Source organism: Podarcis melisellensis (genome assembly GCF_964234715.1).
Source record: "Podarcis melisellensis genome assembly, chromosome: 16".
NCBI lineage: Eukaryota > Metazoa > Chordata > Lepidosauria > Squamata > Lacertidae > Podarcis > Podarcis melisellensis.
The window spans coordinates 11,467,330-11,481,667 of record NC_138533.1 but is presented as its reverse complement, the minus strand read 5'-3'; the positions used below and the strand labels follow the sequence as shown (position 1 = coordinate 11,481,667).

At 47.9% G+C, this 14,338-nt stretch overlaps 1 protein-coding gene across 1 annotated transcript; it reads right to left on the bottom strand.

Annotated features, from left to right (window-relative positions):
- Window positions 1–58: 58 nt before the first annotated feature.
- On the bottom strand, window positions 59–12,276 carry LOC309358498 (adenylosuccinate synthetase isozyme 2-like). The gene is made up of 13 exons (XM_081891697.1): window positions 11,720–12,276; window positions 10,488–10,590; window positions 9,666–9,734; window positions 9,390–9,440; window positions 9,236–9,302; window positions 6,206–6,313; window positions 5,811–5,892; window positions 4,718–4,844; window positions 3,947–4,101; window positions 3,707–3,831; window positions 2,346–2,443; window positions 744–893; window positions 59–261 (listed from the first exon to the last, which is right to left on the bottom strand). Exons 1-13 carry the CDS (start codon window positions 11,948–11,950, stop codon window positions 209–211), a joined length of 1,419 nt encoding a protein of 472 aa, XP_081747823.1. The 5' UTR covers window positions 11,951–12,276; the 3' UTR covers window positions 59–208.
- Between the last annotated feature and the right edge of the window lie 2,062 nt (window positions 12,277–14,338).

The following is a 14,338-nucleotide window of genomic DNA, read 5'->3' as shown; positions in this document are numbered from 1 at the left end:
TGAGGCTACAAGCCTCTGCAGTGGGCAAGGAGGTGAGGAGTGCTCTTAGCTGAGTGAAGGTGGTGGGAGGCTGGCCAATGGGGCGGGAAGATCCCCATATTTCCCATGTGCTGATTGGTCCGTGAACTGAGTATAGCGGTGACAAGGGGAAGTGCCTGTGGTTGCTGCCGCCTCCTTCCAAGACGTGAGCTCCGCTCTGCAGCCATCCTCAGAAGAGCTTGATGATGGATCTGCGCGATTTCCCCACTCCAATCCACTTGACTGCAAAACAGGGGAAGGGGGGAGTTGAGAGAGAAACACCTTTATTTATCCAAACAAGGTTTATATACCTGTGTATATAACCTTCAAAACCTCTAACTGGCCGACATAAAATATAAAACATACATTAATAGGACAGATGAAATCAGACGTTTAAAAACAAGTTGGCCATTCCTGGCCCCCCCCCCCTCACAATAAAGGGTTGCAGCCAACGCTAATCCTGCCCAGATATATTGAAATTCATGGACATGGCTAACTGAGATCCATTAATTTCAATGGGTTTGCTCCTGGGATACAACCCATACATTAAGAAGTAAAATACGTGCCAAATTCACACGTCTGGGCAGCCTTGCTTAAGCAACAAGCAGAAAGATTTCGGAAGGTGGAAACGCCACCGCAAAGGAGGTGCTTGCCTATCATCAATGGGCAGGGAGTTCCAAAGTGTGGGTGCTGGAGAAGTTCCATTTGCATGGGCCACAACTCACCTGGCACCCCCAGATATTCCTCAATGAAGCGGATATAGCCCTGGGCCTCGGGGGGCAAATCACCAAAACTGCGGGCCTCCTCGGTGCTGCACCGCCAACCTGGCAACACCTTGTATTCCACGGCCACTTTGTTGAGGAGCTCCTGGTTGGCTGTGGACGTCCATGAAGGTGGGGGAAAGAGAAGCTCTTGTTAAATTTGGGTTTTCTGGTTATGCTCTAAGAGTCTAAGCCGTCTCTGGGCATTCTTATTCATTACTAGCAATGTTGTACCCAGGGCTGCTCAGAAGCTTTAAGAAACAAAAAAATCAGTGTGATTTGGAAATTTGGAATTAAAATGAGCGCCATTCTGAAAGGTTCCTTGATCTCCGGAATCATCGTACAAAAACTGGTTGAAATCAGTAGGGTTTTGAATGCATGCATGCATTTGGAGACCTTTTATGGCACTGGGTTGCAGTCAGTGCTAGTCCTACTCATGAGGAAACCCATCATACGTAGATACAACCCACTGTAACCGAATAGGGCATGGATGTTCCTGAGGTCAGGGAGCAAGTTTTCATCTACATTTGGATACAACTGGATGCCAATTTGAATGAAGATGGCGGGCCGAACCTTTCAGAATAGCACTTGTTTTTTATCTATTTGAATTCCTGAACAACTCCAAGGATTAGGCTGTTATAGACTAGTATAAATACGGTAAATAAGTAACTGAGCATGCTGCCTCTGAAACTGAACATGCAGCTATAACAGTCCTTGGTAGACCTTTCACCTCCATTAATTTGCCTAACTCTTCCTTAAAAGCTGTCCCAAGCCAGAGGTCATCTTGTGGCAGTGAGTTCCATAAGTTAGCAATGAGTTATGTGAAGCATTCCCACCCCTTGACAGTCTTTCTGAACCCCCACTCTCAGCGAAACCTGTTTTTCTCTACACCAGCCTCTGCCAAGCAGGGACTCTCCAGCTGCTTTGGATTACAATTCCAATGAGTCCCAGCCAGCACTCCTGTGATGGGAATTGTAGTCCAAATCAGCTGGAGGGCACCAGCTGGGGGTGAAGGCTGTTCTATGCAGACTCCAGGACACTGCTCGCCACTTTCCTCCTGTCTTCTGAACCAAAGGAGAGAACCCGTAAGGGCCTAAACCAGCCGTGGGGAGCCTGTGGCCCTCTGCATGTGGTTGGGACAACTCCCATCATCCCTCAGCATTGACCATGCTGGCTGGGGCTGATGGGAGCCAGAGTCCAGCAAAATCTGAAGGGCTGCAGGTCCCCTGTCTGAGGCCTAAACTGCAAAGGCTAAAACAGCCTCCCTCCCATTGCTGACTGGCCTACAAGGCCATGGGTAGGCAAACTAAGGCCCGGGGGCCGAATCTGGCCCAACCGCCTTCTAAATCTGGCCCGCGGACGGTCCAGGAATCAGTGTGTTTTTACAAAAATAGAACGTGTCCTTTTATTTAAAATGCATCTCTGGGTTATTTGTGGGGCATAGGAATTCGTTCATTTTTTTTTTTTTCCAAAATATAGCCCGGCCCCCCACAAGGTCTGAGGGAGAGTAGACTGGCCCCCTGCTGAAAAAGTTTGCTGACCGCTGGGCTAGGCCCACAGCATCACCTGGGAAGTAAGGAATGCGTTTCTCATTCAGCCGGTACTCCACGCCCACTTTGATTTCCTCGAAGGTGTCCAGGATGTCCAGCTTGGTCACAGCTAGGCTGTGGAGCACAGCAGAGGGCAACGGTTACAGGGTTATGAACCAGGTTCAAGAGATGGGAACAGCTTTCCAGTCACAACAGGAGCAGGCAATGCCTGTTTGCCACTGAAGGCCCTATATGGGTGGAAGGCCAGGGGGCTGTGTGGCTATGGGCAGGGCCTGGGGTGGAGGTTGGGCCATTCACACACAGCCATTAGCACACATGGATGTGTCAGGCGTTCGACCCTCGCTGTGCAAATGGTGCGCCTCTCAATGTGGGGCGGGGGCAAGAATCTGGCGGTCATACCAAAGGCATTAGAGGACCACATGTGCACCTTACAATGAGCCTCTTCAGTTTTCGATTCCAGTGACACACTACAAAAAGTATAAATGTAGTGTTCCCAAAGCAAGGAAGGATTGAACTCTTGATTAATAGAATACACACGACTCTGGGAGGGGTGCCAATAATAATTCCTGTCCACCCCTCCGCCTAGGTCGTTTTATTCACAAAAGAACTTTTTACACAGTGTTTGTAAGAACCAATCAGATTTCCTCTGAGCATTTAAAAAAACCCATGTGGGACAAAGTTAAAACTACAAAGAAACTATTTCCTACTTGAGCATGCATACATATCTGAGAGTAAATGAAACAGGACTAGAGGAATGCATTCAGCAAAACCCCGGAGGTCATAAACAGGCAAGGAAAGAGTATTTACCATTTCCTTGTGAACTCTCTTCCTGAACTCTCTTCCTGGCCCTAAGATTAACAAAACTAACAATAGCTACACCAAAAAGCTACCTACTATCTTTATGACCCAGGATGCCTGATGAAGAAACTGGCCTGTGTTTCAGAATGCTTATACGTGCCTGTCAGGTGTAGAGAAAGCAAATTGCAGAGATGGAGAGGCTTGTAGGATTCGATCAGAAATTATTGCCAATGAATCAAACCCAGTCAACGCAACGCTTTCATCGCGGACACAATGGCTTGATGCATATGTTATAATTCCTCATAGTAATCCCATCTGTTCACTACATCTAAACTCCTCTAGAACCCCACACCAGCACCTTTTGGTTCTTTAAACCTTTGACAGAATCAGGGCTGGACGATATCCTCTTTTAAAGCCATCCAAACTGGTAGCCATCACTGCCTCCTGGGACAGTGAGTTCCATAGTTTAACCGTGTGCTATATATATGAAGAAGAGCTTTGTTTTATTTGTCCTGAAACTTCCAACATTTAGCTTTGCTAGGTGTCCCCGAATTCTAGCGTTGAGAGAGAGAGGCTTACGCGCTAAATCCATTGATCATGTGGGCGTATTTCACCAGCACGAGGTCCAGCCAGCCGCAACGGCGCTTCCGGCCTGTGGTGACGCCAAATTCTCGCCCCCGCGACTGCAGCTCCTCGCCGATCTCCTGGAAGACGGCAGAAAAGCAGAGTCATCAAACCATTCGTGGGTAACCCAGTCTTCCCTCCGCTGCAAAGTCTTGCACCTGTTCTGCCCCGACAGCCCCTCAGGGAAAGACTCACATTGTCCTGTTCAGTGGGGAAGGTCCCAACTCCGACACGGGTGGTGTAGGCCTTCACCACGCCGTACACCTTGCCGATGTAATGTGGGGGGATGCCCAGGCCGGTGCAGACCCCTCCCACGGTGCAATTGGAGGATGTCACAAATGGGTAGGTACCTAATGGGGAGAGGAGAATGCTCACAATGTCACTGAGCCAATTGCGGCCTGTAAGTGGCGCACGGAACCCATGCATTGTCTCCAATGAATGCCACTTTTGCAACATACATTTAAAGCACTATGGTTCCCCCAAAATGGGAGTTGTGGTTTTTAAGGGTGCTGAGAGTTGTTAGGAGGCCCCTATTTCCTCACAATTTAACGAGCAACCCCTCTTCTTGGGGACCTCTGGGAATCGTAGCTTTGTGAGGCAGTGGCATAGTGTGGGTTGCCAATGCCCGGGGCTACGCCAAGGCGGTGGGTGGGAGGAAAATGGAGTATGTCTGCCTAGCAGCGTTTGTATCACCAACAGCTGCATAGATAAGAAAAGAAGAGTCATTTCATTGTCTGGAGAGGTCACTTCCTGGTTCGCACAGAGAAGCCGTTTCCAATGGAGCCCAGCGATGGAAGCACACAGCTGTATTGAGGCAGCACTGGGTGCTGAAATTTTGCACCCCCTAACAATTTTTCACCTGCGGCAACCGCCCTGGTGCCACCCTCCGCCCCCCCAGACTATGCCACCGCTGTGAGGGGAATAAAGGGTCTCCTGCATTCCAAGTGTTAAAATGAGGGTGCTTACCAAAATCAATGTCTAAGAGTGCAGCGTTTGCTCCTTCGACCAGGATCTTCTTGGGTGGGCCATGCAGGGCTTTGTACATGAAATAAACACCGTCCTTCACCAGTGGGCGGATCCTCTCAGCATAAACCTGTCGTGTTTTGATTTTTAAAAAATGAGTTGCAGTTTTGGGCTCAGTCCAAGAAAGTCTAAGTCATGGGTAGGCAAACTAAGGCCTGGGGGCTGGATCCGGCCCAATCGCCTTCTAAATCCAGCCTGCAGACAGTCCGGAAATCAGCATGTTTTTACATGAGTAGAATGCGTCCTTTTATTTAAAATGCACCTCTGGGTTATTTGTGGGGCCTGCCTGCTGTTTTTACATGAGTAGAATGTGTGCTTTTATTTACAATGCATTTATTTCCCCAAAATATAGTCTGGTTCCCTACAACAGTGTTCCCCAACCTTGGGCCTCCAGCTGTTTTTGGACTACAATTCCTATCATCCTTGACCACTGGTCTTGCTAGCGAGGGATGATGGGAGTTGTAGTCCAAAAAACAGCTGGAGGCCCAAGGTTGGGGAACACTGCCCTACAAGGTCTGAGGGACAGTGGACCGGCCACCTGCTTTAAAAGTTTGCTGACCCCTGATCTAAGTCTAAGAAAGTTTGAGCCATGCACCCAACACTCAGCAAGGATGGTGTCTGCCTAATCTCTACCAGGAGGGAGTTCCACAGGTTTGGGCCCATTGCACTGATGGCACAGCTCCGAGTAGTTACAAGCAGCACCTCTAAGCCACAGGGGGCACACCAACAGAGACAACCCCAGAGATATCAGTCATCAGGTCAGGATATAAGGGGTCAGTTGGTCCTTAAGATATCCTAGAACCAAGCTACTAAGCACCTTCTAGGTTAACCTGGCTCAGTAACACACAGGCAGCCAGGGCAAGCTTTTAAGCAACTGAGTCAATATGCTGTCAGTCTAGCTGCAATATTTTGCACGAGATGGAGCTTTTGGACCAGCTGTAAGGGTAGCTCCACGTAGAGCCCAATGCAACAATCATGAATCACTGGAGGCATTCTTTCCCAGTAGTCACGGACCTACCCCCACCCCAATAATCACCTTCAATTGCTGCAGCTCAGCCTCCGTGTCAATGTTGAGAGCTGAGTATGTTGTTTTGTACTGCTGGGCCAGGACCCTGAATCTAAGAGAGGGAGAGAGATTGCTGCTGAGTCAGTTGCACTCCCCACCGATCGCCATTGTCAATTATTTGCAAGCTACCTTACCATCATTAAACCATGCTTGAGGCGGCTTATAGCACCAAAAACAAGATGCTGTAGGCCGTACACCGCCTTGCCATTATTTTATGATTGAAAACAATATTAAAAACAATTTAGAACAACTTAAGGACAATAGACAAATGAAAACTTATCAGCGGATTCACGACGCAGTTAAGCAATCCTCACTGGTAATTTACAATGATGCATAACAATAATCTTTTCCACCCATCAACTCACTTCTTGGAAAACTCGTTAAAATCCGCCAGGAGGTCACAGATGCGCAGGCCGGTTCGAGAGGCCTTGGAGGAGTAGGCTGGACCAATCCCTTTCTTGGTGGTGCCAAGGCTGAAAAAAAGTAACCAGAGGGGCACAACACTTTTCACAGGAGCAACCAGTATATGTTGCAAGAATGAAACACCCCCCCCCCCCACTATCGTGACCAGTTCTAACTTTGATTTTGTAAATATACATTAGGAGCCAATTTGTCTCTCAACATCCTTGTTTTTCTTTGTGCAGATGGGGGCTTTGAGTGCAGCATCCCTGGCCGTGCCTGAGAACTGCAGGAGTCGCCAACCTTTCTGGGCCAGTGGGCGCATTTGGGATTTTGAGAGAGTGCAATTGGTGCCAGTCACAAAATGTGGCATAATGTAAAATGGCTGCCACAGGGTGTGGCATAACACAAAATGGCTGCTGTGGGCCTGTGGCGTAACACAAAATGGCTGCCGTGAAAGTGTGGTGTAACACAAAATGGCTGCTGTGGGGTGTGGCCGAAAAAGGAACAGGGCAGCAATACTGTGTAGGCATGCCTCCCATTCATAGGGAAAATGCAGCTACAATAGCCACGCTCATACAAAGACAGAAGCTCTTTGCACCTCTCCTTTATTCAGAATGGCATCCAATGAAATGTGGGAATGTTGAAGGGTAGGAGATGTTCTATGTAGGGGAGGCTCAGCCACTACAAACAGGAACTGAGCAGTAAGGGCAAAATGTCTCTCGAACGTTGTGGATTTTAGAGGGGATATTTACAGAGACATTTTGTGGATGTCGCAGGAGGTTCTGGAGGACACACGTTGGAGACCTCTGATGAAGAGTGTGGGTTTTGTACAGGAGAACATGGCATTCCATGGGCAAACATTGGGGAGGACTATAGCTCAGCGGCAAAGCATCTGCCTGAAATCCTGGACAGCTGCTGCTGGTGTCAGTGAAGGCAATTCTGACCTAGAGACAGTTCCCCATGTTCCTCTGTGTATGTTTGCATTTTATAACAGTTAGCTCAGCTTGTTTGGGGTTGGGAGGGGAGACAGCTGTGCAATGAAGATGAGGGAGCAAAATGGAAGCAAACTTTGGTCTCTGGAGCAAAATGGAAGCAAACTTTGGTCAAGGAACTCTGGATCAAGGTTTAAACAGGCCTGGGATGCCTTGTTCTGAGGGAAGAAATGCCTATGACTGCGTGGGCTCTGGAATGGGGGAAGAAGAAATGCTGACTAGGCCTTAGTTGAGCTGAGATCATGTACCACTGGGAAGAATACATGATCTGTTTCTCCTTGGGCCTAGAAGGTCTGAATGACCTTCATGATGCTCGAGAATACCTCAGTCCCAAAACTACGGAAAACTATTCCTGCAAGTTTCTACCACCAGGCTTGTCATTTGTCAGTACAAAGCCAAATTTTAGTGAGCAAAAAGGTGACAAGAGAAAAGATTGAATCAGGAAAATGGGGAAACGTAGATGGATAAAAATGAGATGGCACCTCAGTTGTTACAGCTCACATCTGCACCTCCTGTGCTTAATTTTACTTTTATATAGCTTCAGTTTTGCTGGTAAATATTTGCTTTAGAGCTCAACTGGCCTTTTCCCTATTTTCTATGAGAGAAAAAGGGATTTCCTGTTTTGAGTGTGTCCCTCCTTCAGATTTTGCAGCTACTCCTTGCCTTTTTTCCCCCTGAGCCTGCCTTTTAGGCGGGCTCATGAACAGTTTTTGTCACATACACATCACACATTTAATGTGCGGAAGGCAGGGAGGCTAAACAGTGACTGGAACCACAACTGATGACAGGTGGAGCCAGAGCTAACAAAAGGCAGCACCAGCTAATTCTAGTTTTGTCCCCCATCTTTCTCTTCCTCCCTGCTGAGTTTTACAAGGGGCAATGTGGAGACTCAGGAGGAGGAGGAACCTGATAGGTGGGCCTGCCCCTGGCCTGGTTTTAGGTAAGAACAGAGGGTTGGATGGGGGCAGACTGAGGTTGGTGGGGCAGCACCCCATATGCCTTAATGGACCAGCCTCCACTAACATCAAGCTACAGGAGAGGACGAGAGATGGGACTTCAGGGCCTCTGCTCTGAAAGACCAGCAACTTTTGACTCTACAGTGGTACCTTGGGTTAAGTACTTAATTCGTTCCAGAGGTCTGTTCTTAACCTGAAACTGTTCTTAACCTGAAACAGCACTTTAGCTAATGGGGCCTCCTGCTGCCGCCGCGCCGCCAGGGCATGATTTTTGTTCTCATCCTGAAGCAAAGTTTGTAACCGCTAACTATTTCTGGGTTAGCGGAGTCTGTAACCTGAAGCGTATGTAACCCGAGATACCACTGTACCTGTCCTTGAAATCTTTCCTTTCCAGCTGGTCATTATAAGTTCATAACTAAGAAATAATATACTGAGTTTACTTTCCTCCCTCCCAAGCTCTTTTCCTTTCGTGTTTGTGTCTTTTGGATTGAGAGATGAGAGCAGGGATTGTCTTTTTCCTGTATCAAATGGATCTGTAAAACTGCCCTGGGGGTCATTTCAGCTGAAAAGCAGGGAAATGATGCTTTAAATAAATAAATAGGCAAGTTTCATAGTCTCGAGCCCATGCTAGATCTGTGGCAAAGCTCAAATGTATATGCGATAACAAGAGACCTTTGCAACAGCACTATTACCAAATACCAGTGTGGCAAAGGGTCACTGTTTATTTAAAGCAAGGATGGGGGACCTGTGGTCCTGCAGATGTTGCTGGACTCCAACTCCCATCAGCCCTGGCTATTGGCAATGACGCCTTAGGCTTATGGGACTTCTGGACTACAACTCCCATTATCCCTGACTATGAGCTATGTTGGCTAGTGTTGATGGAAGGTGGAGGCCAAGGGATCTGCAGTCCTGCCCTAAAGGACAGAGTGCCCACAGAGACAGAAAAAGACTGCGCACCCCTTGCCCAACATGCATGCCCATGCCTACCCTGGGCCCCAGCAACCGATGCTACGCCACTGAGCCACACCCTCAGCACCCCACTTACTTCTTGCCACCCTGCAGCTGCCTTTGCTGTTCCTGGATTCCATCCACAGCCTGGTGGAAGTTGAAAACTGGGAAAGATGCAAGATGACAGATACGTCAGTCTCTTTCTAACTGTTATTTCACTCCCACCACCAAATTCCTCCCAGGACACTCACCCAGATGAGCACGGTCGGAAATCACCGTCCGAGACTCCCAGCCTTCTAGCCCTGTGGAAACAGAACACTTGTGGCTTTTAAACATTTCCATCTCTTAGCTCAACAGGGTTTTCTATTAGTGGACTTTCCATTAGTCCACAATGGAAAGCCACATATAAAAGGTACAAAGGTGTGGGCTGTACCCTAGCCATGCAGCACGATGCACACACACCTTTTCCTTTCCCTTCTTTAGATCAGGCGTGGAGAATCTCACGTTGTTGGGGGGGGGTCACTCACCTGACCCTTTCTTGAGATTCTTCTCAGCTTCCTCAAAGAGTCCTGGCAAGTGGATGACAACACCGTTCCCTGAAAGGGAAGGCAACCTCTCATTTATTTATTTATTTAAATGGTCCGTATGCCTCTCGATCCATTTGAAAATCTCAAGGCAGTTTTACAACCGAAATTAAACCGACAAATAAAGCATTACAAAATACCCAAATTAAACATTTCATGCCCAAGTCAAATGTAAAATGCACACTTTAAAAAAGCACAATGGACAGGAAAACAAAATGTTCTCCTGAAGATAAAAACATAGCACTGACAGAGTGATCTCCTTAGCGCTATGTTGAATTCCCCCCCAATATGAATATCTAACTTGATGGATGTGCCGTCTCCTGTCTTCAGCCACAAATGCACACAAATGCCACCCGCCACCTGAATGAAGCTTGCAGACCACAGTTTGGGAACCCAAATTGATCTAGAGCAATACAGTGTCCCACAAAGAACAACAGTGTCACTCCCTTCCCATCTCTCTCCCAGATAGGGCTATACTTTAGGCTGGTTCAGTCTCCCGTGCCGAGTGGTGTCCAGCAACTAAGCACCCAAGTGGAAAGAAGGGTAGGGTTTTGGGGGGAAATCCCTGTCTAGGGACACAAAGAGAAACGGGTGAAACTGCAGAAGGAGAATATCCATTGCAGGGAAGGGAAACAGTCTATGCAGGGTCAGAAGCCACCCATTTGGTCACAGCAGAGATTTGAACACACATCCCCAAATCTGCCCCCTCACTGCACCTGATTTGGCTGCCTGTCACAACCGTGGCAAGCACACAAGATTCCTTACCAATGAACGATGTGGCATTGTGGTTGATAACCCCACTGGGCAAAAGGTGGAAATCATATTCAACCGAATCCACCACAACGGTATGGCCTGCGTTATTGCCACCCTGTAGAGACACACATTGTTACCAAAAACAGCAACACTTAATTGGCAGCGTTTTTAATCTGTTAACAGCCTGTAGGGTATGGTTAATTGGGAGGCAACTAAACAAACAATCCACTTTTGAAGAGTGTGTTTTGGTGTTTGTTTGTTTTTTTTGAAAAAGTGATATATAAATGCTTACAGATACACACACAAACTGAAACAGAACTGGGTTGTGCTGTTATAGGAGGGGGAATTGTTTATTTTGGTAGCAAAATGAAATAGAAATATTTCAGGTTTTTGAAGGGCTATCACAACGTAGATGGACCAAACTGATTTTCTACTGCTCCAAAGTTAGGGATGAGAAACCTGCGGCTCTACAAGTACTGCTGGACTACAGCTCCCAGAACCCGTGACGACTATGTTGGCTGATAGGAGTTGGAGTCCAGCATTATCTGGTGAGCCAGTGTCCCTGCTCTAGGATAAGGCACGCAACCTTTGGCTCTCCAGATGTTGCTGGACCACAGCTCCCATCAGCCCCATTCAGCACAGCCAACAGTAATGGGTCCTGTTTGTTAACAGCGTCTGGAGGGCCAAAGGTTCCCCATCCCTGGAGTGAGACCAGGTTCAAATTACAAGAAAGCACATTTGAACTAAACTTTAGGGAGAACTTCCTGACATTACATAGCCTTGGAAAGTGGTGGTCTATCCTTCATGGTAGAAATCGGGTGCCCACCTATCAGGAATGCTTCAGGCAGATCGTTTTAAGCTCATAAAAAGAATCCTGAGAACTGTACTTTACCCCTCAAGGAGCTACAATCCCCAGCACCCTTAAACAAACACAGTCCCCAGCATTTTTCTTGGGTGTGTGCTTTAAATGTATAGTGTGTGGATCTGCCCCAGATCACTTCTGAGGACCCTCCATCCAACTTTAGGATCCTAAACCAGGGTCGTGGAGGGAAAGCTGCGTCCCTCCAGGTGTTGCTGGACTCCAGCTCCCGTCATCCCCAACCGCTGGCGTTGCTGGCTGGGGCTGATGGGAGATGGAGTCCAACAACACCTGGAGAGCCCCAGGCTTGCCACCCCTGTCCTAAGCAAGACCCCCAACACCCCCCATCCCCATTGCCTTCGCAGCCTCTCTTCTCGTCTCTCACCTGGCACCTGCAGACGAGGTCCGCGTCGAGGCTGAGCAGGTCGACCACCTTGCCTTTCCCCTCGTCCCCCCACTGCGCCCCCAGCACCACCGTCACGCGGTTCCCCTGGGGCCCGGACCCGGAGGGAGCTGGGGCCGCCCCAAGCCGGGGCCGCTTCTCCTCCGGCCCGTCCCCACCTCCGCCTCCATTCAGCAAGCTCCCGGAGGTCGCCGCGCTCTCGGTTCCCGCCATGTGCAGAAGCAGCAGCAACAGCAGAAGTAGCGGTAGCAGGAGAGGAGACGGAAGCCAACCCTAACATGGCGCCGCCCTAGGCGGCCTCAGCGCCAGCACCCAACATGGCGGAGGAAGGCGTAACGAGCCACCACGACCATGGCCCCGCAACGCCATGATGAGGATGAGCCCATAGAGATACGAAAAGAAGGGAAAAAATAGAGGGGGCGGGAGAACCTGTGAGCCGTTAAGACTCCGACTCCCATCAGCCCCAGCCAAGAGGGCCAGCGGTCGGGGATTATGGGAGTTGGAGTCTAGAGTAACAAGATGGCGCTTCCTAGGTCTTTTTTGAGACTGCTCGTCCTTGTAAAATATAAGTGAAAGTAATAATAAAACTACTATTGATTGATTCCTAAGGTTCCAGAGCGGGTTACAATGAAAGCACAACATTAGTTTAAAACTATTTATGAAAATTTTCTTCTGCTGGTCTCCTAGCCAAAATTCCCGCGAGCTAAGATGGCGGCGTCCGGGGCAACCTCAGCGCCAGTAGCCACGATGGCGGCCACTCCCCGCTTCTCAAGAACATCACTGAAGAGCCCGCCAAAGCAACGTGAGGCCTTCTTAAGTCAAGCTCAGCGCCAGCACCCGATATGGCGGCGTTAGGATTTAAGACTCGACAAGAGCTCGAGGCTAATTTTCAGACAGGCAATGGCAGCTTTCCACTTCCACAGAACTTTTGCCTCAGGCCAGCTTGAAAGCCACTTCACTCTAATTTAATTGCTATTTAATCGCATTTATCGTGTACCTTGCTTCTGCATTATTAACTTCCATAGCATTGGTTTGTTAAATGTTTATTGAAATGACAATCTATTTTGAATGCGGTGCCTGCTGTCCTTTGCATTTTTTCAAGGCTGGCATGGGAATTAAAAAAAAAAATAGGGAAGAAAGTTCACCACAGGCTTAATTGGGCCTGAACCTCCTGGTAAAGGTTATTCCGGCCCCAAAAATGTTCAGATCCCCTCTGCAAGAAAGCTAACTAGACGAGTCTTGTACATCTCTCAGCTCTACCTCAAAGGGTTGTTGTAAAGGTAGACCGGGATGGGGTGGTTAGGGGTCATGGCCCTAGAGAAAGATAAGCATGTAATACAAAATTGCCCTTTAGATGAGGCCAAAGGTCCAAGAGTTGCTAGTCACCAACTAGCTCTTCAACTGTTGCTCCTTGGAACAAAAAAAATATTTTTGCAGATACAGGGTCCAAACAGCTTTGAAGGGGGAAGTATTTAGAAAATTGAGAGCCCGTAGATAAAGTATTTGTGTGTGTGTGTGTGTTTGTGTTTGCACAGGAAACCATCTTTTAAAAAAACAACTAGATCTGAATACCAGCTGGTCAAAACATGTGCAAGTCACCTTTCACCCTCTGTAAAGTGAAAGCAGAACTGTAGTCTATAACAGGTGTTGAGCACATGCAGATTCCTTATCCCATACTGTTACCACCTTTTGTAGCAGGAAACCCCCCCATTCAGTTTGTACAAACTTCACACACACTCAGACACTACATTTCTGTTATAAATTCATAGAAAATCAACCATACATCAGATTTGCACTGTTCCACTTTTATTTTACTCCATGAAGGACTACAAAAATGGGGAAGGTTTGATACAGGCCAGCCCAGCACATCCACAGGAGCCTTGCCCAGTTGCTATGCCAACCCTGATGGTCCTAGACAGAAGACAATCAAGATCACAAAGAACTTGCATATGGGAGTGGATTAAGCATGGACTGGAACAAAGGACAAAGATCAGATCTTCCCTCAGGGGGCAGGAAACTGCGACCTTTTGTCTTCAGAAAATGACTTATGGGGAGGAGAAGGGAACCAACCAGGTGACAGGACACTCAGGTTACCACCACAACTCCTCCCTCAACCCCTCCTTTCTGTAATGTATGCATGATGTTTCTGGGGGTGGGCTTGACCTACAGGATGGGAATTTCAAAAGTTTTTATAAGGTCTGGCACACCATTTTTCTGTGTCTTTCCTCTCTCCTGCAAGTGAGGGAAACACCCTGTTGCAACAGTTCAATAAAGGCCAAGCCTACAGGCTGCTGTTTTGCTCCAAGTTATCCTGGTTGGTGTCTTTGTTTTTGTCCAAGGGAGCCCTCGGATTTTTTCCGGTAACACTTTAAAATGACAAAGCACTTTTATTAAAAGATTATGAAACTCAGACTTAACACACAAAGGGCAGAGCAGTATCTGGTGTTAATGCAACCTGGCAAACCCCCCTCCCCATTATGTGAGCCTAAATACTATACATTGCTTCTCTCCTCACTGCAATCTATGCTGATAAACTGCTCCACTAAATACCATTTCAGTTCGTTTAAACAAAAGGGCTGGGGTGTAAAACCGCTGTTTTAT